Source organism: Manihot esculenta, chromosome 13 (assembly GCF_001659605.2).
Source record: "Manihot esculenta cultivar AM560-2 chromosome 13, M.esculenta_v8, whole genome shotgun sequence".
NCBI classification, from domain to species: Eukaryota; Viridiplantae; Streptophyta; class Magnoliopsida; order Malpighiales; family Euphorbiaceae; genus Manihot; species Manihot esculenta.
In genome coordinates this window covers 36,024,798-36,049,886 of record NC_035173.2, presented here as the reverse complement: position 1 = coordinate 36,049,886, position 25,089 = coordinate 36,024,798, and the positions used below count along the sequence as shown (strand labels likewise).

The following is a 25,089-nucleotide window of genomic DNA, read 5'->3' as shown; positions in this document are numbered from 1 at the left end:
TATTTATAGTTTATCACATTAAGCCACATAAAAAAATTTTAAAAATTTGTCTAGTGGCATTATTAAAATAATAACCTTTTAAAATTTGAAAATTAAACTAAACCAGTGTTTAAAAATTGTTTTAGATAGTATATATTATAAACATATGGATTTAGTGTCTAACTCTCTAAAGCGTGTTGGAAAATTTTCAAGTGGTATAATTAAAATAATCAAAAAAAACTTTGCCTTATTTACCTTCTTAACTATTAATAATAAAAAAAAAATCAAAATCCAAAAAAAAAATCATCTTTCCCTTGATCTAGTCGAAATTGTGATATGCTTCCTTTTTCATTTATATTATCTTACCTAGTCGAAATTGTGATATGCTTCCTTTCTCATATATATTTTTTTACTTATTTCTAGTCGAAATTGTGATATACTTCCTTTTTCATTTATATTGTCTTAACTATCTCTAGTCGAAATTGTGATATGCTTCCTTTTTCATTTATATTGTCTTACCTATCTCAGTAATTTATGAGAATCAATTTGAATAATATAAAAGAAATTCTACACCAAAAAATAAATTCGCTCTTTCCTGGTAATCATCTCTCTATTTCTCAATTTCAATTCGTAGAGGTTTCAAGGTATTTGTCATCCATTAATTTGTAATGGGTCTTTTCGTTTTTTAATTTTGATTACTGTTAGTTTATTCGTAATTGAAACTTGGGTACTGGGTGGTGACATTGAATTTGTGGTCCTTATAGTCAAATTTTCAAAGAGTTCCATTCAAGGTCTTCAATTTGGAGTATTTGCTCTTCTGGGTGTTTATAAACTGGTTAAGTTTATGGTTTATGTCAGTGGAGGTGGCAGGAGGAATTCTGATTGAGCTTATGTTTTAACTTTTGTTATTGAGTTTTGATTTTGAAGGGAAGATCAGATACATAGGATTCTTTTTGGGATTTTGTTTTCTTAGTGCAGCAAAATGGGTTGCATTTCCTCTAAGGATAGTAGAACAAACAGCCCAAAAGAGAGGCAATCGCGTAAAGGGTCATTGGATAGGCGTGTTGCTCATGTTAATTCATCGAGAAGAGATGATGGGATGCGATCAAAGTCTAAATCAGATAGCGGAGAAGTGAAGGTTATGCTAATTGATAAGAAAACAAATGGTTCAAATGTTTTATATGATGATCAGATAGAGAAAAAGCAAATAGAGAATCAGATCGAGAGAAAGAATGTAGAGAATTGTGAAGTTGCTGTTATAAGTCATCCTCAGATTGAAATAAATAAGACAGAGAAGCGTGACGTTTCAGTTTGTAGTCATCCGGGTTGGGGAAGGGTGCCAAAGAGTTTGGAAGCAGAGCAGATTGCTGTAGGATGGCCATCTTGGCTTGCCTCAGCAGCAGGAGAAGCCATCAGGGGATGGGTGCCCCGGCGTGCGAATACATTTGAGAAATTAGATAGAGTAAGTTCCCTTCTTTATCCTGTTTGACAGCCTGTCTAATTTCTCAAATGTATTCGCACGCCGCGGCACCCATCCCCTGATGGCTTCTCCTGCTGCTGAGGCAAGCCAAGATGGCCATCCTACAGCAATCTGCTCTGCTTCCAAACTCTTTGGCACCCTTCCCCAACCCGGATGACTACAAACTGAAACGTCACGCTTCTCTGTCTTATTTATTTCAATCTGAGGATGACTTATAACAGCAACTTCACAATTCTCTACATTCTTTCTCTCGATCTGATTCTCTATTTGCTTTTTTTCTATCTGATCATCATATAAAACATTCGAACCATTTGTTTTCTTATCAATTAGCATAACCTTCACTTCTCCGCTATCTGATTTAGACTTTGATCGCATCCCATCATCTCTTCTCGATGAATTAACATGAGCAACACGCCTATCCAATGACCCTTTACGCGATTGCCTCTCTTTTGGGCTGTTTGTTCTACTATCCTTAGAGGAAATGCAACCCATTTTGCTGCACTAAGAAAACAAAATCCCAAAAAGAATCCTATGTATCTGATCTTCCCTTCAAAATCAAAACTCAATAACAAAAGTTAAAACATAAGCTCAATCAGAATTCCTCCTGCCACCTCCACTGACAAAAACCATAAACTTAACCAGTTTATAAACACCCAGAAGAGCAAATACTCCAAATTGAAGACCTTGAATGGAACTCTTTGAAAATTTGACTATAAGGACCACAAATTCAATGTCACCACCCAGTACCCAAGTTTCAATTACGAATAAACTAACAGTAATCAAAATTAAAAAACGAAAAGACCCATTACAAATTAATGGATGACAAATACCTTGAAACCTCTACGAATTGAAATTGAGAAATAGAGAGATGATTACCAGGCGCCAGACCATTTAAAAAATATAAAAAAATAAAATAATGGCCTGGCGCCTGTCAAACAGGAGCCAAACAAGCTTTTCGGATGCCACCTGTCACCCCAACCCCAAATCCGCAAATACTTTTATTCTAACCCTAAACTCACAAATAAAAAGTTTTCCACCCCTAAATTTACAAAAAGCCCGAAATTCATAATATGATGCATCTATATTCCATGTATGCCGGCGCCTTTGGACCTCTTTATCATAGAGATTGGCAGTAAATTTTCAGTATTAAAATTTATTCCACATTGGAGCTAACATTTTGTGAAATTCCACACTTTGGAGGTGGGGATGGGGAGCAACTTTCTTCTGTCATTTATGCCTGTACATATTTGTATTGATTTCCTTGCTTTTTGTTTTTGATGTCAGTATGACGGGCATCTTATTCTTGCAGATTGGCCAAGGAACTTACAGCAATGTTTACAAGGCCCGTGATGTCACTAATGATAAAATTGTAGCTATAAAAAAGGTTCGGTTTGATAATAGTGATCCAGATAGTGTCAAATTCATGGCCCGTGAAATTCATATTTTGCGTAGGCTGGATCATCCCAATATAATTAAATTGGAAGGCTTGATAACATCTCAGACATCTTCCAGTTTGTACCTGGTCTTCGAGTACATAGAACATGATCTTACTGGACTTGCATCGCTTCCTGGCATTAAGTTCACAGAACCACAGGTACTCTTGTCATGTTTTATATTTCTCTCTGGCTTCTGTATGAATGTGAATTAGATATATATCTGAATGCAAACCTTATTTGGTTGATAAGCATATGTATCTTAAATACTTATGTCTGTACTCTTTTTTCTGTTAGATCAAATGCTACATGCAGCAACTATTAAGTGGACTTGATCATTGCCATAGTCACGGCGTTCTGCATCGTGATATTAAGGGTTCAAATCTTCTTATTGATGACAAAGGAATCTTGAAAATTGCGGATTTTGGTTTAGCAAGTTTCTTTGATCCTAAAAGTAGTGCTCAGTTGACAAGCCGTGTGGTGACCCTTTGGTATAGAGCTCCAGAACTTTTACTTGGAGCCACTCGCTATGGAGTTGCTATAGATTTATGGAGCACTGGTTGCATTCTTGGCGAACTGTACGATGGCAAACCTATTTTGCCTGGAAGAACTGAGGTATCTTGTTTATGATTCTGTTTTCTTTTTTATTGATGTTGTTTACAACCAGTAGGATGTAATTGTTATTATGCAGTGAATTCCAGGGAAAATTCTAATAATTGCAAATAATATTGCTGCCTTCAACACGTAAGAAAACAAACAGAATAAATAGAAGTGTGGATAGTGGTTTCTATAAAAAAATCTAGAGTTATGTAAATGTAAGATGGGTTTGTTCATTGCTTAAACTTTTTTCATTTGTTATCATAAGAGATATCCAATAATGAGTCTATGAATTTTCAAAATGCAGTTACCAGAAATTTTTTTTTTTCACAATGAACCTACTTCTGTTCACAGTTCACATGGGAGCCTGATATGCCCCTATGCTGGTTCCAGGCCTTGTTTAAATGTTAACGATGGTTTTGTTCCAAGAAATTATAAATTACATGCTTGGCCTGTGTGCTTATTTATTATGTTCTATATCATGAAATGCTATAAATTTTGGGCAAAATCCAGTATGTTAACCATAATTTAAATTGTCTTGGCACGTAGGTGGAGCAACTGCATAAGATTTTTAAGCTCTGTGGTTCACCCTCTGAGGATTATTGGAGAAATTTGAAGTTACCTCATTCATCTGTAATCAAGCCTCAACGACCATACAGACGATGTGTTGCAGAAACATTTAAAGACTTACCCACTCCTGCACTTGGACTCATGGAGACCTTGCTTTCCATGGATCCAGCCAACCGTGGAACTGCAGCTTTTGCTCTTAGGGACAAGGTATGCGCAACTTAATATTTAGATTTTAATGAATTTCTCTTGAGACTTCACTTTCTTTTGGCCCTTCCCAATAGCTTTTCTTCTTTTAGAGATTGAGACTGTGTCTTTTGAACAAAGCCACATCACTGACACTTAACTTGCTCACCTTTAGTTGTCAATTTAATCTCTGAGCTGCTCTTCCCTATGTAATCCTTTAGGGACAAAAAAAAAAGATGATCTCTATTGTTTAGTTTTTAATCATTCTCGTAAGTATTAATTTCTAACTTGCTTTCTGATGTTTGAATGAATAACTACTTGTACATTTCCTCATTCTGTGGGATTTTGTTTATTGACCTTTCTCTCTCTCTAAAACAGTTCTTCAGATCAAAACCATTTGCTTGCGATCCTTCAAGTTTGCCCAAATATCCTCCCAGCAAAGAAATTGATGCTAAATTGCGGGATGAAGCTAGAAGGTAAATCTTTTTGGTTGGTTTTCATTTCATAACTAGAATGAATTATGTTCTGTCTTGTGGCATGATAAGACACGGAAAATGGGGAGTGAATTTGCTGCTGTATTTTGCACAATAGTACAATCAAAACCGGGAGTGGAGAAATATCGAAGAACTGGAATTCATATGTTCCATGAAATACTATTTTTGTTTTATTTCGCTGGTTTTCTTAGTCTGCAATAAAACATTTTGCATTTGATTATATGCTTTAGTTGGTTCTTTTTTGAGTGGTAATGAAGTTCCTCATTGAGTGCTACACAATTCTAGTTGCTTCATAGGGAGATTTACTTTCTATGGGAAAAGTGGCACGTACTGTTTTAACATGTTCATTAATTTTCATAGGCAAGGAGCAATTGGACTCAAGGGGAATGGACCACATGAATCTAGTGCTGCTCTAGCATCAAATGCGAATCCCAGAATAGCAACATTGATGCAGGTAAATCGCAAAAAAACAAAAAAAAAAAAAGTTTTGTATGTTTTATCATGGGTCCAGATCCTGGTTAAACAAAGGTGCAATGTTCTAGTTATCAATATTCTTTAAAAATTTGCAACATAATCATGGATTATGTTCATGTATAAGGAGTATGCTAGTTTTTCTTCATATCTTATTTCATATTTGCTTCTCTCTCTTTAATTCTTTGTTTCATTTGAAGGCCTTTTCACTTCTTAAGTTCTTTTCAAGAAATGACATTTTGCTTTATATTAACAGGAAAGACGACATCCAAATGCAAATAGCAGAGGTGAAGTATTCAACTCTCACAAGGGGCAAACTGTTTCTGGTTTTCTGGTTGATCCTTCTAAACAAACTCAAGCTGCAAAAGAAGGGAGAAGAGATTTCCCAGAGAATCAACATAAGAAAGTTTCGCACTCTGGCCCATTGGTCCAGGGGACAGGCTGGACAAAGGCCGGAAAGGATGGTAACAATCCTAGTACTGTGTTGTCAACCAGAACCAAACGGCAGAAGCTAGAAGGAGGAAGAACATTCGTTTCAACAGAGGTGTCCCATCAGGTTTGGGAACATCCATAACCGAAATGTGGTTATCATTCTTTGTCCAAGCAGACTCATTCACATTTACTTGCTCTTTCACTTTTCCAATTTCTTAACAGAATAATCACTGGAAGCCTCATCTTACTGAACCTAAAACTCCTCTTCTTCACACTACTTTGAGAGCCCGACCTCCAAAGGTGAAAAGTTCTCTTGAGCTTGAAAAAGAGGAACTTGAAAAGATCCCTAAATTTAAGGCCAGGCCTTTGAATAAGAAGGTAAAAATTCATGTTCTCAATGGATGTTGAGATTTAGTTTACTATTTTACGACACTAAAAAAGCTTAACACATTGTTGCTGATATGTTTGACAAGGAAGTGCAACTTCTTAAAGCCCTAGAATTTTACGGCGACATATTCTCATCATATCATATCTTCCTTTTTCAGCTTTCATTAAACTCGGAACCTCACATTGCCAATCCAGTTCCAAGAAACACACTACCAAATCCATTCCATCTCCACACTGAGGTATTACTCTTTCCTGTGGTCGTAGAGTGAAAAGCTTTTAGCAATACGGGACAATTTGGATTTACTTATTTTCTGTTTCTCTCAGGAAAGGGGGGCTAAAAAGGATAGGAAATTTGTACTGGACCTTATCCTGAAGCGGGTGGAGGAGGAAAGGGCCAGGATTCCAAAGGCTAATCCATATCCTTACACTACCGACTACCGCGTGGTATGTGCAAACGTTCATTAACATGCTTGTCTCACTTTAGGTGCAAGCATTCATGGGAATGATCGTAATAGGAAGGCAACTTTGTATGCAGGTTCCTCCTAAACCAGAGCCAAAACCATGCACAAAACCAGAACCTTTCCAGTTGGAGAGTCTAGTGAGACACGAGGAGGAAATGCAAAGGGAAGTGGAAGAAAGACAGAGGCTTGAGAAAGAAGAGGCCAATATGAGGATATTCAAAGCACAGCCAGTCATAAAAGAGTAAGCACATTGAAGGATTCAAACTTCTCAGGCATATATAAAATCATCCATCCTTTTCTGATTTCCACTTCTGGTATTTTGCAGGGACCCAATTCCACTACCAGAGAAAGTGCGGAAACCCGTTACACAAGTTGACCAATTTAGTCTCCATACAGATAACAGGGCTGTGGATAGGGCAAAATTTCATCACAAGGTAAATTTCATCCTTTTTAATTTTTGAAAACGGATTTAGTGAAAAGTGTGGCATTCCAACAATATGGTTCATTCAGTTGAAGGTGAAAGAACAATTATACAAGAGATACAGGGAGGAAAGTGAAGCTGCAAGAATGGTATGGGAAAGAACAGATGTTTGTAATTTCTTGCTAATTTCCTGGCTTGTGATAATGTAGTAACTTGTTAATTGCAGATAGAGGAAGAGAAGGCACTAAAACAATTAAGGAGAACAATGGTTCCTCATGCAAGGCCTGTGCCAAGCTTTGACCATCCATTCTGCCCCAAGAAGTAAGAAAACTAAATTTTTATAAACCGTCATACTTTTTTCTACCATCTTCTGTTGTATAACTGAAGTATGATTTTTTTTTTTTGTATGTGTGTATCAGATCTTCCAGGGAAACCACAAAAGCAAAGTCACCAAATTTGCGGGTGCTTCGAAGAAAAGAAAGGCAGAGGATGATGATAAATAATGCAGTTTCCAGCCCCGCTTCATGTATGAGGTGATCCTGCTGCTGTTGATGGACAGGCTGCTGTCCAAGAACTCTTGAACCTTCTTCAAGAACTGTTGTGCTGCTACAACAGTTTTGCAGCGAATGTTATTGGAATATAAAAGTTGTAGGCTCAACTTTCTGTTCATTAATGAAGAAAATTCTTGGTCAATTTATTCCTCAAATATCCTGCTCCGCGATCAAGTCATTTTTATCCACGTGTCAAACTTGCACCTGAAAAATTTGCAGCATCTGAAACTCTCGTGCACCCTTTTCCAGAAGCTAAAATAAATAATTTCAATTGTACACGTGATTTGAGAAAAACTTGCATTTAATCACGGATTCAAGAAACAAACTAACTCTTTCTGTATCTTATATTTATGGTAGATCGGATCTTATTTACCTACATAATTTTTGTTTGTTGTAATTGTCTCATAGTGGAAACAATTCATCCCAAATTTTTATGGCAGTAAAAGAATGAGTGTGCAAAATTTATAACTTGGGTTTTTTGGAAAAATCAATTAAATTCTTACACATACTCATCTATTTTCTTTTAAAATGATTTTTTTAAAAAAATAAATAAATTCTTGTATTCCAAACACAAAGTTGAACAAAAAAAGAAATAAATTGAATTAATTAAATTCTTGTAAATGGTTCCATAAAGGACCACTTGCTCTAGACATACAAGATTTCAGAAATTTTTAGTTGGAATGGTTATCCCTGTGGGAAACCTTTTTCCTTCCTTTTTTTTTTTTGGGTGGGTGTAAAAAACAGTATACAAATCCGGGTCTTAGAAAAGCTTTCCATTGTGAAGGAAGAAGCTTAAACCTCATTCCGAAATCTCAATACAAATTTACATACAACTACAAATTGTTAACAAACCTTTTCTTCCTTCCATCATAAATACATAGAAAATTTGCTAAGTCGTCCCCTTCGGCCTAGGGGTGAGCATTCGGTCGGTTCGGTTTAAAATCGAACCGAACCGAATAAATCGAAAATCAAAATTTTAGTGTTTATGAAAACCAAACCGAACCGATTTTGGTCAGAAACCGAACCGAACCGAACCGGTCTGATTCGATTCGGTTCGGTTCGATCGGTTTCGATTTTTAATAATTTTTTTATTTTTTACACTTTATTTTTAATATTTTAAAATTTAATTAAAATATTTTAATTTTAATATGATTTAATTTCTCTATATTATTAAAAAAATATATTATTATCACTAATCGGTTCAGTTCGGTTTTTTCGATTTTTTTCTGATCAAAATCGAACCGAACCGAAATAATCGAAATTTCTGAAATTAAAAATCGAACCGAACCGAAATGTATAAAAAACCGAACTAAATTTTCAAATCGGTTCGATTCGGTCAGTTTTTTCGGTTTAAACCAAATACTGCTCACCCCTACTTCTGCCTATATGCTAGAATCTGCAGCAGCCAGAGAGGGGAAAACTGTAAGTTCAGACAACATGACAAATTATAAAAGTTAAAACACAAATAGTGTGATGAAGTTCAATGTTAATTCTCACCATGTAATCTCTATTGGAAGTGCAATTGGCTCTAAGACATGCCAAAGTTTCCTGCCCTTTCAAAATTTGCAGCTCATCCACTGATATTGGTGGATGCACAGAGGACAGGTTGTCAATAAGGTTGTGCTGCCCTTTAACTAAAAATATTTCAGCTTCTTCAGCTTCCAAAGACTTTTTCTGAGCAATATACTGCATTTGATAGCACAGAAAAACAAAAATTGAATACTATATCATGATATGCACCCACAACCAAGGGTGCAGAAATAATGGATGGAAGATAAAAGACAGATGCAAAAGAAATTGATGCCTTATATTAATGATCTTAGAAACCCTCGAAGAAAAGGAAAGAAAACTGCAGGCGTCAAATTTAGAAGATCTGAAATGTCCAAGCCATAAATTCATGATTCTGAAGATTTTTATTTTTTATAAAACATGTACCCTTCCTTTGATAGATGCTAGAATCAGACAATTTTAATTGTTGGATCTATGGGCAAACAGCAAATGGCCATCTAATTTGTCATCATATTCCGGTCAAATTTTTTCTGTCCTAAACTATTAATGTCATCGTGATCCACCAATGCGTATCAAAGAATAAACAAAATTGGCCTTATCTACCTTTTGCAGAAAGCAATTGCTCAATTAATTCACCGTCTCCAGTTCAAGAATTATAATTCCAGCATTGTCACAAACAAAAAAGTTATGGAAATGACAATTCAAAATTTCAAACTTTTTATTTGTTTAAAATTACACATTCCAAGAATTAAGGTGGCGTGAAAGAAATCTCACTTCACATAGGTGTTTGACTGACAAACTGGGTTGACAGCAAAGGTAGGGCTGTTTCAAATTCGTGAAACTTTCCTTGTCCATAGAAGTAAGCATTAGGTGAACATCCAACTGCAAACAGTAAATAGCCTTTAACTGGACAAACTATACAATCAGCAAAATGAAACAAAGTGAACAAAAATAGGGAAGGGCTATTATGGCACAAATATACTTTCAATAGGACTGAAGATACAAATACTCAACTGCACCGATTTATTGAATGTATTTATTGATGCAGCAGCAGTTGGCCACTTAACATAGTTATTCCACACGCAGCAGAAAGCTAATTCACATAATCCACACACAATGTTCAAGGAAGAAACACTAGTGGTCGTAGCTAAAATACCTCTTAGCTAAGGAAAGAATCACCGTGTAAATGAGTTTAATCTTACATGAGTTACTATTCCTGTGAAATTCAGGGTATTTTGATAACTTGAGCTAAAGTTCTCTCTACTTCCTGGAGTAACATGATCTATTGCACCATTTTCTTTTGGCCTAAGTTATTCATTTCACATTTTGTATTTATGATTCTTAGGCCCTTGAAATCTTCACATCATAGTTTGATTCACATACAAATGTGCTTAGCATATTATTCCCTGTGTCATGCTTGATGCTTCATTTTCCTTGTTCTCTTCCTCTTTCCCCAAGCTATACTGTGATACCGACTTGGATAGTTGGATTACATCAAGTTTTATTATGTCCTTGCTTTAATCAGGTCGCAGCAAACCAAAAACCCAACTGCCAACATATTGCCATACCAAGATTAATCACAGAAATTTCAAATCTTTACTCCCTGCTGCCAGAAAACTCTAGCAACCATTACCAGATCCTTCAAATCCAACCTGCCTTCTGCCATAATATCTCAGACAGTTCAGCCACTATTCAAGCTACAAACCCTGGGTCTTGCTATAGAGAGTCCAAATCCTAAAACGCCAAATTTTAAAGCTCTATGCTATTGCTACCATAATATAACAAGTAAACAGACAAATCATTAATAGGTAAACGAACCACAGCTCAAAGCACCGTTGCATCCTGACATACCTCATCATTTTTTTCCTCTAAGCTCCTGAGATATTCTACCAGCTTGGATATGCGAGTGCTTCTGGCAGTCTTGTTGTTGCAACCGCTAGCATTACCATGCCGTGTATGACTTCGAGTACCACCCCTGCCCCAGGCAAGCATTTCTGTATTCCAAACAAGGCCAGGAGATATTCCTCTATTCTCTCTGGTGGCTTCTAAATCATTTTCAATGCATCCGCCCTCTGGATTTGAAGCTGATGAAGAAGGTTGAGAAGGCCTAATTCCTGGCCGTCTCTTGCGCCTGCGCTGCCTTACTTCTGTGGAGCGTTCATCAGTAGAAGATGAATCCTTACCTCCATTATCATCATTTTCATAATCGATGTCTTCGGATCCTTGGAATTCAGTGCCTCGGCTGTTCCGCCGCCTCCTTGAGGGGACTGTCCGATGATTGCGCTGTGACCTTTCCATGAATGGACCAGTTGTTTCTTTACCCATTGTGCGTCTCCTAACTAGTGCTTCAGATTGTCGTTGAAATATTTGAGCAATTGAAGCTTGGATCTGTTCAATGAAGCATTCAAACAACACCAAAATAAAAAGCTGAGTTCAAATAGTTCCCTATCTGGAAACAGCAGCTTGGCTTTTAGATTTTCAGTCTATACATTATCCGATAAACCAAAACCTCATAACTAGAGGTGACAAACTAAGCAGCTCAACAGTGTCCATTTCAGAGAATCAGAACTCTTTCGAATTAAAGGAGCAAAAAGTCAACATTATAGCACTGAGAAATTTTCAGAACCATGAACTTCAAGGTCAAGGTTCAAATAAAAACATCAAGTCTGTTATCTCCAACAATTGTTTGCTTGAATTTTTAAAACTTGCATGAATGCAGCAGCGCAATAAAACAGATGCACACACCTGCTTGTTTCGTATCCTTTCCTCCTCATGAAAAGCCAATTCCTGGACCAAACACTCACTCACGGCAGTTTGATTTGAAAAAGTACTATAGAAAACATTAAAAAAAGAAATAGACAAGACAAATATCTTATACCTCCTCCTCATACTTGTCAATGTCTGGATATAAAGCAGCAATTAAAGCATCATAATTTGGATCATCTCTCAAATAACGCCGACTTGCACAGTGTGTGCGGCAAGCTGGGCACTCATTATTCCTGCAATAAAATCCAAATTCAAGTAATAAATTTGGATGGCTACACATTCATTGGAAACATCACAAGATTTCCCTAATCAGGATGCCAGTGTTGCAGAAAACGAATAAAGAAATGATTCAGTTTTTGTGCTACATACCCAAGTCGCATTGATTTGTCAATGCATTCTCTGCAAAAGCGGTGCAGACATTCCATCACAGTTCGTGTTTTCTTTATGATACCTATAAAAGCATAATTCATGATTAAGATTTAATTAATTAAAATTTAGCCTACCAGACAAAAACATGGTAAGCAACAACTACATGCAGTTCCACCTTAATCAAAATCCAAAACAAGATAGTGAACCAAAATACAACATAGATCACATTTGCCATAAAGTATAGCAACAATCCCAAGGTGTTGATCTTTAAATTTGGTGCAGATAACCGAAAACAAATTCCACTATTCATAATGAATGTTAACTTTTACTTGTTTAATCACAGTGAATTTCCTGAATAGAACCATTACAATGGGATTAGTATCAGCTTATGATCACACTTGTGATTTTCCCATAATGAATTAGGAAATAACTAATGTATATTTGTATTAAAGTTTTGAAGTGCTACAACAACTCTAGCATGTAAATATAATAACAGTATAATTCTATGGCACCAAAATTACTCTGTATTAACTGCAATAGCATGCCAGTTGAAACACCGAGTAGATGGGAGTGTTGAGACACAGAGCTTTGAAACCATGTGAAAAGCGTATTTTCCCATAATGAATTAGGGTTGTTGAATCCCACATCGATTATGAAAAGAGGTAATTTGCCCCCTTATATGGCCATAAGCACTCCTCCCCTTGAGCTAGATTTTGGGGTGAGTTAGGCCTAACTCAAATTAACATGGTATCAGAGCGCCTCATCCGATATTGGACCTCCCATAAATATGTCACACACCAGTAAAATTCTGGGCGTAAGGGAGTGTGTTGAATCCCACATCGGTTGTGAAAAGGAATAATGTGCCCCTTATACGAGCCACAGGCAATCCTCCTTGAGCTAGTTTTTGGGATGAGTTAGCCCTGGCCCAAATTTAACAAGGGTCATCATTAGTTCATTACCCATAGTATGTTAAACATACTACAATGGTAGAGTTAAGAACAGGATAGAAAAGAATGTAAAGATTCAAGAGTAAGGAGGAGGAGGATGCAGGGGACACAAATGGAGAAAATTTTCTTCAATACTCAATTTCAACAAGGACAGTTCATTTGATAGAGAAATCCTAGCCCACAGCCACAGCTGTACTAAAACAGAATACAAAACTCATCATATCCCTCTCTCCCACTTTCTTGGTTATTTATACACACATCAATCACTGCCTCATCATTTCTGCACTGAGATTCCCTCTAACTTTTGTCACTCTCTCCTGGTGGTCCTTCTCTTGTGAAATATTCCTCTCAGTCTTTTCCTATAATATACCCTTAAAGTTCCCATTTCCCTACTTATTCCCTCATCTTCTGATTTACTGCTATCAATGCCTTTCCCTATGAGATCAGCCTTGTCCACAAGGCTGGAAGTGGGAAATTGATTACAAAATTCATAATAATTCATCCAAGTTGCCTCATCCACTATTTTTCCCTTCTATTTAACCAGCACCTGTGAAACTTTGTTGCCATCAATTAAAACCTCTTGGATTTTCAAGATCTCCTCGGGTTCAAGAAGTTCATCCTGGACAGCCATTTCTTTTGGTAATTTAGAAATCACCTCATGTTCGCCAATTACCTTCTTAAGTTGAGACAAATGGAAAACTGATACAGTAGAGAGCTGTAACTTGTAAGCAACACTACTAATTTCTGCAATACTCTGAAAGGACCGAAGCATCGAGACGACAATTTAGGATTTATGACCTGTCGAAGGGAAGTTTATCGATGAGGACAAAATTTGAGAAAGACCGAGTCCCCAGCCTTATACAGAACATCTCTTCTACGTTTGTTTGCTGCTTTGGTCATCCTTTGTTGCGCCTTATGAAGATTGAAAGTCAGCTGTCTCAATAATTCATCTCTAGTGGCTAGCTCTTGGGTCACAGCTTCTGATTTAATCTCGCCTGGAAGGAATTGCTGTATTGAAGGTGGTGATCGACCATAAATAGCTTCGAATGGGGTCATGCCCACTGCTGTGTGAAAACTGAAGTTATACCAATATTCGGCCTAAACCAACCATTTGCTCCAGTATATTGGCTGTTCTGTAGTGAAACAACAGAGATAAGTTTTAAGACTTCTGTTCAGCACCTTCGTTTGACCCTGCTCATCTTCAGCTGAGTCCCTTAAAGGCAAAACAATTCAGTCCAAAAAATAGCTGAGAAAAATGGTATCTCGATTACTTGACAATTGATTTTGGCATTCCATGAAGCCTTATGATTTCTTTAGCAAATAACTCAGCCACCGCCTTAGCTGTATACAGATGTCTCAGCCTTAAAAAATGGGCATACTTAGTAAACCGATCAATAACAACTAGTATGGCATCATTCCCTTGAGAACGGGGTAATCCTGTTATAAAATCAAGAGATATCTTCCCATGCCCTAGTTGGAATCGGTAATGGTTGAAGAAGACTTGCTGGAGAAACAGCCTCATATTTTTGTGTCTGACACACCAAACATTCTGCCACAAACTTCTGGATCTGCTTCATCATTCCAGGCCAGTATGAATTTGAGGAGATGCGCTTGTAAGTGCAGAAGGCTCTTGAGTGTCCACCAATTGGAGAGGCATGATATTCTTCTATCAGCTTAGGAATCCACCTTGATGAAGATGGAATAACTAATCTGCTTTTGTAGAACAGACGGTCTTGGATCATTGTATAGTGTTTAAGGGAGGATGGATTCTTGTTGAGGTTTTGGATAATCTGCTGAGGTTTTGGATCTTGTTGAACCTCAACATGAATCTGACCCCAATCTATTCACTGTGGAAAGGAAACCACCAGTAACTCGAGATCCTCATCTCTCTTTGATAATGTGTCTGCAGCTGAATTAGTGACACCAGCTTATAAGAGATTGTAAAGTCATACCTCAATAGTTTTGTACTCCATTGCTGCTGTGTTGTGCTGTGCTGGTGTGGAAATTTGTTGTTCTAACAAGTGTTTCAAACTGTGATGATCTGTATGAACCATAAATTTGCTTCTCAACAGATATGGTTGCCAATGTTGGACTACTAAAACCAAGGACATCCTTTCCCTGAGAGGGTCCTGGTAGATAAAAATTTGCTGAAATAAGCAATTGGCCTACTCTTGCATCAATATTGCTCCAACATCTAAACCAGAAGCATCGCATTCTAAAACGAAAGGCTTTGAAAAATCGAGTGCTGCAAGAACTGGAGAAGAAACTAAGGCTTGTTTCAATTGAACAAAGGCAGCTTGAGCTTCGCCATCCCTCACAAACTTAAACTGAGATTCTTTCTTGAGTAGTTGTGTCAAAAGCTGCATTATCATACTGTAGCCTTTGATGAACCGTCTATAATATTCAGTTAGACCGAGAAACGCACAAACTGCGCCTACAGACTTGGCTTGAGACCAATTTAACACACTGGAGACCTTTGCTGGATCCATGGCACCCCCTTGCACCAAAATCATATGCCCAGGATATTCTATCATAGTGTGCCTAAATGAGCTCTTCTTTCTCTTAACATGAAATTGATTATTGGACAACAGTTGTAAAACTGTATTGATATGCTGCAATTGTTCCTCCCATGTACAACTGTAAACCAGGATGTCATCAAAGAAACCAAGATAAATTTCCGCAAATATTTTCTAAATAGATCATTCATTGTAGACTGGAAGGTGGCTAGTGCATTCGTTAACCCAAAAGGCATCACTACAGGCTCATAGTGACCAAAGTGGGTGCGGAACACCGTCTTCAAAATGTCTGGTTCTATCACCTGATTTGATGATATCCTGACTTCAAATCCAATTTAGAAAAATATCGAGCTCCATGTAATTCATCTAATAATTCAATTATAATTTGTTGACCAGCATTGAAGGTTCCTAATTAGGAGGATTCAAATCTTTGGGATCCTAATTAGGCTTGTTAAGGGATTTTATTCTTATTGTAAATATTCCTAATTTAGGTTGACTCTTTGTGTATAATTACTCAAACCTTGTAAAGATCAATTCAATTGGAATAGAATAAAAAATTCCTCCTGAAATTCTTCATGATATCGGAGCTTTTTTTTTCTGATTTTAGGGTTTAAATTCAATTTTTCTCTTAGGATTTCTAAAACCCTAGATCTATCTTTTTGGTACTACCCTATCTAGGAACCCTTTTTTTTTATCTCACCGCCGCCACCAACCGAGTCATCAGACCGTTGCCGGCTAGCCGTCCAGTTCTAACGTCGGAAAGCCACGCGCGTGAGGCTCGCGCGCCCTCACAAGATTCTGCATCTTTCCCACACGCGGTGCGTGTGACATTTTCCGGTGGTCTTTTTTGAGAGCGATCCTTTCCGGCGGACTCGCCTTCAAGTCCCGCTTCTGATCTAATGGACCCATGCCTTTTTTGCTGACGAACAGTTTCTTTCTTCAGTAATAATAATTTTCCACTGCTTTTAACAGAAAAAATTTAGTTTTTTCTTGAAATGGCAATGACTTGTGTGGATAATGTAAGGACTTCTGATAATACTTTTGTTTCGTCTCTTGATTTTGCTCCATGGATTATTAATTATGGTGCAAATAGACATATGACAAGCTCCTCTGCAGGCTTCCTTAATTATCTTCTATGTCTACAAAAAGACACTATCAAAATTGCAAATGGTTCTTCCACTCCTATATTTAGAACCGGTTCTATTATTTATACTCCAAATATCAAGCTATCCTCTGTTCTTCATGTTCCTTGTTTCCCTCTTAAACTTTTATCTGTTATTGCTCTTATCAAAGCACTTAACTGTAAAATTAAATTTATATGTTAGAAGGAAATCTGAGTTTGAATTCACCTCGGGCTCTTTTTGGAAGAAATCAAGCATATAGTGGCATCGACGGTCGGGACACCCATCTTTCTTTGTTTTAGAAAAACTTTATCCTGATTTATTTTCCAAGGCTCAATGTGGTTCTTTAGTTTGTGATACTTGTGAGTATGTTAAGCATACAAGAACCTCTTATCCCTCCAGTAACAATAGGAGTACGATCCCTTTTGTGACCATCCATTCTGATGTTTAGGGACTTACTCAAACGGTCTCACTATCTGGTAATCGTTGGTTTGTTACTTTTATTGATTGTTCTACTCGCATGACTTGGGTTTATTTGATAAAGGCAAAGAATAATGTGATTTCTTGCTTTCAATCTTTTCACAAGATGATTTGTACTCAATTTGATGCTGAGATAAATGTTTTGAGAACTGATAATGGTACAGAGTACATGGATGGTTGGTTTTCTACTTATCTGGAGTCTAATGAGATACTGCATCAAACTAGTTGTCCTTACACTAGTGTCCAAAATGGTGTTGCTGAAAGAAAAAATAGACACATGTTGGAAGTAGCCCGATCTCTCCTTTTCGCTATGAACCTTTCAAAAACCTATTGGAGATATGCAGTCTTAGCCGCAGTTTATCTCATTAATAAAATGCCTCTTAAATCTCTTGCCTTTAGAAGCCCTTTAAAGGTGCTACAAGGGAAAAATGCTTATTTTGTTCCATTAAAGGTGTTTGGATGTACATGTTTTGTTCATACTAGGACAGGTGGGAAGCTCGATTCAAGGGCCATTAAATGTATGTTTGTTGAGTACTTTCCTACACAGAAGGGTTACAAGTGTTACCACCCTCCATCTAGAGAGATTGAACCTTACTTTAGTAGTTCCCATCACCTCTTCAGGGGGAGGACAATGAGAGAGAAGAGATGATTCCTAGTCCTATAACTCTAGAACGTTTTACTCTAAAGGAGACTACTATACAGGGGGAGACTATTGATGATCAAGAGACTATCATATAGGGGGAGATTATTGGTGACCAAATCAGGCATATAAATCAGGTTTAAGGAGATACTCAAGAAGAGACAAGACAAAAGCAGAAAAAGTCATTGTGAAGCTTACTCAGTGTCATGAATCTTCTTCTTCTCCATCTGGTGAGTCATCCCTAAACCTTGAGCCTTTTGATGATCTAAATAAACCAATTGCTCAAAGAAAAGGAGTTAGATCTTGCACAAAGCACTCTATTTCTAACTTTCTCTCTTATAATTCTTTGTCTCCATCCTATAGAGCCTTGGCCTTGTCTATTTCCTCTGTGTCTATTCCACAGATTTGGAAGAAAGCTCTTGAAGACCCTGAATTGAAGGGAGCAATAATTGAAGAGATAAAAGCACTAGCCAAAAATAAAACCTGGGAACTTGTCACTCTCCCACGTAGGAAGAAACTTGTTGGCTGCAAATGGGGTGTTCATGGTGAAACACAATGCAGATTGCTCAATTGAAAGATTTAAGAGTAGACTAGTGGCCAAGAGATACACTCAAACCTATGGAGTGGATTACTAGGAGACATTTGCTCCTATTGCCAAAATGAACTCAATCAGAGTTTTGTTAACTTGCGCTGTCAACCTTGACTAGGATCTACAACAATTTGACGTGAAAAATGTATTTCTCCATGAAGACTTAGAGGAGAAAGTGTATATGGAAATCCCTCCTGGATTTGCTGATGAAAAAATACAAGGAAAGGTATGTAGACTAAAGAAGGCTTTGTATGGGTTGAAGCAGTCACCCAGAGCTTGGTTTGATCGATTCAATAGAACTATGATTTCTTTTGGCTATCAATAGAGCAATGCTGACCATACCCTATTTACCAGACATCACAAAGGTAAAATTATTCTTCTTATAGTCTATGCTGATTACATAGTAATGACAGGGGATGACTTAGTTGAAAAAACTTTTGGTTTAGAAGTTCGAAATTAAAGATATAGGAAAACTGCAATATTTCCTGGAAATTGAGGTTGCCAGGTCAAAGAAGGGAATCTTTATTTCTCAGAGAAAATACATTCTAGATCTTTTAGAAAAAACTGGTATGTTAGGTTGCAAACTAGCAGAAACTCCCATTGAGAGCAATCACGAGCTACAAGCAGGGATTGGTGAATTAATGAATATGGGCAGATATCAGAGGTTGGTAGGCAGACTGATTTATCTTTCGCATACTCGACCAAATATAGTATATGCAGTCAGCTTAGTCAGTCAGTTTATGCATGATCCTCGTGAGTCTCACATGCAAGTTGTTTTTCCCATTATGCAATACTTGAAGTATGCTCCTAGAAAAGGTCTCCTATTCTCTACGGTCATCTTCGCATACATTCATTCACAGATGCATATTGAGCTGAATCCCTTGATAATAGAAGGTCGACTAGTGGATATTGTACACTTGTGGGAGGGGGGGGGGAACCTTATCACTAGGAGAAGCAAAAAGGAAAGTGTTGTTATTCGATCAGTTTACCCTGGTGTCTGAATGTCATCTCCATAGACTTCCAATCTACCTGCATAATGCTCAAAGTCTCCAACCACGTAATCCCCAGGATTATATCCACCCCTCCTAAAGGAAAGAGGAAACAATCAACGGAGATAGAAAGATCCCCTATTAGAAGTGACACATCCCGACATTGGCCAATTGATTGCACATGATAGCCATCTCCTAATTTCACTCCAAAAAGAGGGGTTTCCGCCACAGGCAACTGCAATTGAGAGACCAGAGTTCCTGAGATGAAGTGATGGCGAGTTCCTGAGATGAAGTGATGGCTTGCACCGCTGTCTATCATCACTATCACTGTCCTGCCCTGAATCTTACTCTAAATCTTCATTGTTACCAATGGAGAAGAAAGGAAGTTTAATGTTGGAGAAATGAGCTACGTAAGATATCTGTACTCCAGAAGCATCAATCTCAGTATACCCACCTTCTAAATATGACGAATTGGAAGGAAGTTCATCATCGCCGACAATAAGGGCTCTGAGGGTCTTGTTAGGGCATTCATTCATGGGATGGAAGGGGAGTTTACACTTGTAACACAGCCCTTTGGCTCGCAAGTCTAAAAATTCTTGGTGAGAATACTGTCAGGTGGGACTGTGGCAATTGGAGTTTGTACAATACGGGGGGAAGGGTTTGCGGTGGTTGGGTTGTGAGGCGGTTTGGGAGAAGGCAGAGAAGGACGATCGGGAGGTTGAGGGGCTAGAAGAGAAATATTTTTGTTATATTGAAAAGTGGGCTAGGTTTTTGAAATAAAAGGGAGAGAGCGAGGTTGGGTATTACAATCGGATCAAAGCCCATATTCAGAGGATCTGCGAGGCCCATTCTCACCTAAGCGTCTAGAGAAAGAAGACGAGTGTTGCAGAAAATTCGTCTCCATCTCGATCCCACAAGCAAGAGTCATCGTATAGGCTAGATCAGAAGTATCATGGGAACGAATCTGAACCCTTATCTCTTCGCCACTAAGAAAATACCCAAGAGATTGTTGATTAGACATACCTTCAACCTGCACTGCCAACTCCATGAATACATTTATATAATTACCAATGGACCCTTCTTGACGAATCGTAGCCAATTGTTCATAATGATTAGCCCGAATATCTCCACCATACCAATGCAAAAGTTCCCGAGAAAATTAAAGCCAGGACAGATTAAGGGAACGTTGATGGAGCCATTGCAACGAATGAAGGGTCGGTCCGGATATGCAAACCAATGCTAAATGAATTTTCATGTCGTCTCGTGTATAATTCAAGGCAAAATACCGGTTAGCTCTCGTGAGCCAACCTACTGGATCAAAGCCGTCAAAGTTGGGCAGTTCAATTTTTTTAATGGCCAGAGAGGTATCCTTCAAAAGAACCGGTGAAGGAGCAGGATAGGAGGGGGAATTGATGTCACCCACAGAAATCGAAGTGGAAGTTGTGCCTTCGTCAACTACTGCTTTTTCCCGTACAAAAGAAGTGAGAAGGGACTCGAGTTATGAAACCTCTGATCCTGCTCTTGTTGAAAAGTATTGAGCCGATTTTCTTATTCCAGTTTCACCGACAGAAGTTCCTCAAGATTGGACATGTTCTTCTCTATCATATCTACACGCCCTTCCATTTTTGTCTAGGGCATTAGGGTGGATAGCATGGACCAGTATTGATAGAGTCAAGGACAAGATAAAAAAAATGTAAAGATTCAAGAGTAAGGAGGAGGAGGAGGATGATGCAGGGGACACAAATGGAGAAAAATTTCTTAAATACTCAATTTCAATAAGGACAATTCATTTGCTAGAGAAATCCTAGCCCACAGCCACAACTGTACTAAAACAAAATACAAAACTAGCATATCTCTCTCTCCCACTTTCTTGGTTATTTATACACACATCAATCATTGTCTCATCATTTCTGCACCGAGATTCCCTCTAACTAATTCCAACTGTCGCTCTCTCCTAGTGGTCCTTCTCTTGTGAAATATTCCCTCTCAGTCTTTTCCTATAATATACCTTTAACGTTCCCATTTCCCTACCTATTCCCTCATCTTCTGGTTTACTGCTATCACATTAACTCTAGTGTGTAATAAAATCACAGTTTAACTCTACAGCTACACGAGCTTTTCCTAGTTCAACTACAACTGTGTCAAAGGTCCAGAATGCAAATTTTGGGCATCATCATAATTATATTTGAATTCATCACAATTATAAGGGGCACATCTATGGTAGCCCATGCTTTCAAGCCAATGGGCTAATAATATGAGACATTTAAGTACTAAACTTCATTGTTGAGTCCTCATTTAACAATTTAAGATTTCTGGTTAGGCAGTTCTTTTCATTTCTTCCTCGAGCAACACTACAGCAAGCAACTGGAAGAGGAAGAAGTAGATTTACCTGATATTATTCATCACATTTGCCTCTTATTTCTGAGGAACGGTATTTCCAATATCAGTAAGTAGAAACAAAATGATAAACCTGACCTAGAACTGCATTTATTGAATCAATTTCACCAACAAACTATAAATCTCAGTTATTCATTATCAATAATTGGAATTTGCCTGGATTAAAGAATAGCAGATGATGATACCATGACCTACTAAATTTTATGTTTCAATGCATCAAGTCAAACATATGGCAATACAATTCCCTTGCTCTTTTGGAGCTTCTGTATTCCAAACACCCATGCAATCTAACAACCAGATCCAACTAAAAAAAAAACACATGTAACCAATACGCTTGTCCACAAAAGTTTAATGAAAAGGAAAAACAAGCAAAAAGTACCAAGACATATTGGGCATTGTACATCTTTACGAACTTCTGGCAACTCCACAAAGACAAATCTGCAAATGAAACAAAAATATTAATTAGCTCTCTACACCAAATTACTGATAAATATAAGCACTTCAATTTATTGCCACTAGGGGCAGCACATGTTTCTATGATTTCCATGCTTGCATAGAGAAGAACATAGTAAAGAATTGGTTCACCTACACTCTACTTAATACCATGAATTGTTGAAAAAATATTCCATGCCCAAAGCTCAAGAGGGAACAGCAACAGAAAATAATGAGGATGTGATACTTGTTTTTCTCTTTTGAAGACACCAAAATTAAAAATGAAAACGTTCACCATGCTGAACAGTATAAATAGAATCAACATGTCAAAGTGCTTACTCAAACTAACTGATCAAGGAAGAGATGAGCAAATTTAATATGGCATTACTTGTCAGAAAAATGGATGTGAAAGAGTAAGGAAGTTGAGAGGAGAAGCTTACAGTTTTAGAAGAAAAGATATGAAAAAGCAAATGACAGTAAAGTACACTGTAATAAAGACCCACAAATCAAATGAATCAGCAAATGAAGAATCTCCCAAAAAATTTCAAAAACTTTATGTTCATAGTTAACTTTGGTCTAAACTACAAAAATAGCCAATTGTAGCATGATACTAACTATGAGTTGCAATTGTGGGTGAAGGGCTGCTGAGAGATGGCCATAATTGAAACTTAAGATCTGTTTGTAACTGGCTGTTTCTGTAGCTCAGATCACAGAAATTGGCATAAAGGTTAAAGACTTTAATTACTGTTCTTATTTCTAAATGAGAACCAAATATTCTACAGTACGAAGACTCCATGAAGTAATTTCTAATGTTCAGTTCAAAATGCTAAAGCTAGAAAGGTTAAGGATTTCTTTTTTCTTTTTCTTTTTTTTTTAAAAAAAAAGGTATTCACATTGATACTCCTGCAGGCTGTCCTTCAACTTCTCTTTGTATACTTTTATTTTCTCCAACTTGTTCACATGTCAGTATGTCACAGCACATCATGATGCACATCCTATGGTCATAAGTTTTATGTTCATGCCAATAACTTCAAACAGAGATGTTACCCGAAGGCAGAAAAAAAAAAAAAAAGCACTCAGCTGTTGGAGAAGTAAATTTTCCGACTTTTTTCCAAGTACCAGTGAGATGAAAAAATAAAGAAAAGCATGCAGTATGAATTAAATTTGCTTGCAAAAACCACAAAAAAATATTCCATTTAGAAAGAGGAGAGAACAACTTTCATAAATGTAAGGACAAATAGCAGTTAATAAGTAGCACACTTCTCCAGGTTCAGTCACCATCTTATGCTCCTGAAAATCAGCAAGATTTTACATGCACCAAATGTGCTACTAAACAGGCATTACTCAAACAGCAATGCATAAAATGCAAATAAGCCATTGTGGACTCTGCTCTACAGATATCCAAAATTCAGCTTCCTCAGCACAGTGAATCAACCTAGAGACATATATTGTGAAAATGCAGCAGCCACCACTAGGAACACAAACAAAATTACTTCACAGTCCTTTCCGGAATTGCCAGTAAAATAACCAAAAACTCCAATCCTCTTGTGCTAAAAAGAGCCATGAATGAGCAAAATCAAGGCAGCAGCCAAATGTAAACCCGCAACACCAATACCCATACAGATTACATATGATTATACGTACTATATGCAACAGATAGAGAGAGAGAGAGAGAGAGAGAGAAGCTCTTCTAAAATACATAGAGGGGAAAAAAGTAGCGCCAAGAAATGTATGAGAGTGAGAGAGAGTACTCAGGTTTTTCATCTTCGGAGCTGGAAGATTGGCTTTCCTCAGAATCTGAGAAGAGAAAAAGATAAAGAACAATCGCTTCAATTAATCATGAACATCGATCGAAATCAATTTCTTCACTACACCCACGTGTATACGTACAACACTATACACATACACACCCATGTACGTATGTAAAGTTAGAAAGACAAAGAAAAGAAAAGAAAGTAACCTTGTGCTGGTTGTTTCTCTTCAGCTTGCTCTTCTTGTTCCTCATCTTCCTGTCCTTCAGCGTCTTCTTCTGGCTTGTGGGGTGCCTCGTCGTCTTCTTCCTCTTCTTCTTCGTCTAGTTCTTGTTGCTGGTGGAGTTCGGTGTCATCAAGAGGAGGTGGGTCGAGTCGAGATTGCTTGGGATATTGGTGACCGTTTTGAACAGGAGATGAGGGAGCATCTTCCTCATCGATGTCGGGATTATCAGACAGAGACCTCTTCTGAGCAGGCATTGATGCCTTTCTTAAGATATGGTAGAGGGAGAAAAGAAAAAACCCGTGATCGTTGAGCCAACTTTTCTTCTCTCCGTGGAAGCTTTTACGAAGAAAGAAGAAGAGGAAGAAGGAGAAGAAGAAGAACGAGAAGAATAGATGGGAGCGATTTGGCTTTTTATTTATATTCCTTTTATTTGTTTATTTATTTACAAAGGAGAGATCAGAATCAGATGTTACAGAGTCCAGACTTACAGAGTCCAGAGTTTTCCAGTAGGATTTTGAACTGTAACAAATCCCACTCAAGTAGCTTCACGAGAATGATGGGTTTGAACCCACCTAACAGCAGCTTCACAAATCACAATGCTTAGAGCAAGCTTTGCAACAAAGCAAAGATCAACCTGAAGAAAGAAACAAAACCATAGCGAACATGTATTTGACAGTGCAAAAATTTAAACTTAAGGCATTTTGAAGCATCCTGCACATGAAGGCTGCAACTGCAGAACAAAAATATGCACAGAATACTGAATACCATACACCTTAAAAATCACATTCGGAACATTAATGAAGCAAAGCACTCAATGATGGCCAAGTGCCAACGATCACATCCTACCCCATAAGTACAGAATGGGTCAAGTTAATTGGCTAACCACAAAAGACTGAAC

At 37.6% G+C, this 25,089-nt stretch overlaps 2 protein-coding genes across 5 annotated transcripts; one reads left to right on the top strand and one right to left on the bottom strand.

Annotated features, from left to right (window-relative positions):
* The first annotated feature begins 725 nt into the window (after window positions 1–725).
* LOC122721565 (probable serine/threonine-protein kinase At1g54610) lies at window positions 726–7,614 on the top strand. Of its 2 annotated transcripts, XM_043949603.1 has the most exons (15): window positions 729–1,441; window positions 2,769–3,053; window positions 3,190–3,507; window positions 4,039–4,266; window positions 4,621–4,718; window positions 5,097–5,190; window positions 5,464–5,763; window positions 5,862–6,017; window positions 6,185–6,265; window positions 6,351–6,470; window positions 6,562–6,728; window positions 6,813–6,921; window positions 6,998–7,057; window positions 7,135–7,229; window positions 7,328–7,614. In XM_043949603.1, exons 1-15 carry the CDS (start codon window positions 962–964, stop codon window positions 7,443–7,445), a joined length of 2,709 nt encoding a protein of 902 aa, XP_043805538.1. In that variant the 5' UTR covers window positions 729–961; the 3' UTR covers window positions 7,446–7,614. The 2 variants fall into 2 exon arrangements, with proteins under 2 accessions (XP_043805539.1, XP_043805538.1); XM_043949604.1 differs by lacking the exon at window positions 6,998–7,057 and having other exon boundaries at window positions 726–1,441.
* On the bottom strand, window positions 7,530–24,746 carry LOC122721567 (putative E3 ubiquitin-protein ligase RING1a). Of its 3 annotated transcripts, none has more exons than XM_043949608.1 (10): window positions 24,175–24,746; window positions 23,966–24,011; window positions 22,162–22,220; window positions 12,104–12,185; window positions 11,847–11,967; window positions 11,714–11,755; window positions 10,820–11,356; window positions 9,743–9,850; window positions 8,957–9,145; window positions 7,530–7,663 (listed from the first exon to the last, which is right to left on the bottom strand). In XM_043949608.1, the coding sequence occupies exons 1-10, from the start codon at window positions 24,443–24,445 to the stop codon at window positions 7,652–7,654; spliced, it is 1,467 nt and encodes a 488-aa protein (XP_043805543.1). In that variant the 5' UTR covers window positions 24,446–24,746; the 3' UTR covers window positions 7,530–7,651. The 3 variants fall into 3 exon arrangements, with proteins under 3 accessions (XP_043805543.1, XP_043805542.1, XP_043805544.1); XM_043949607.1 differs by lacking the exon at window positions 7,530–7,663 and adding an exon at window positions 8,716–8,855 and having other exon boundaries at window positions 24,175–24,741; XM_043949609.1 differs by lacking the exons at window positions 7,530–7,663; window positions 9,743–9,850 and adding an exon at window positions 8,716–8,855 and having other exon boundaries at window positions 24,175–24,744.
* Window positions 24,747–25,089: the final 343 nt, after the last annotated feature.

Excerpts from the sequence above, each read along its gene's own strand:
- LOC122721565 (XM_043949603.1), top strand. The coding sequence starts at position 962 with ATGGGTTGCATTTCCTCTAAGGATAGTAGAACAAACAGCCCAAAAGAG. Across the intron at positions 7,058-7,134 it reads AAAGTGAAGCTGCAAGAATG|ATAGAGGAAGAGAAGGCACT; the intron begins GTATGGGAAAGA and ends TGTTAATTGCAG. Across the intron at positions 7,230-7,327 it reads CATCCATTCTGCCCCAAGAA|ATCTTCCAGGGAAACCACAA; the intron begins GTAAGAAAACTA and ends TGTGTGTATCAG.
- LOC122721567 (XM_043949607.1), bottom strand. The coding sequence starts at position 24,445 with ATGCCTGCTCAGAAGAGGTCTCTGTCTGATAATCCCGACATCGATGAG. Across the intron at positions 22,221-23,965 it reads TCCGAAGATGAAAAACCTGA|ATTTGTCTTTGTGGAGTTGC; the intron begins GTACTCTCTCTC and ends TTTCATTTGCAG. Across the intron at positions 11,357-11,713 it reads AAAGGATACGAAACAAGCAG|ATCCAAGCTTCAATTGCTCA; the intron begins GTGTGTGCATCT and ends TTCATTGAACAG.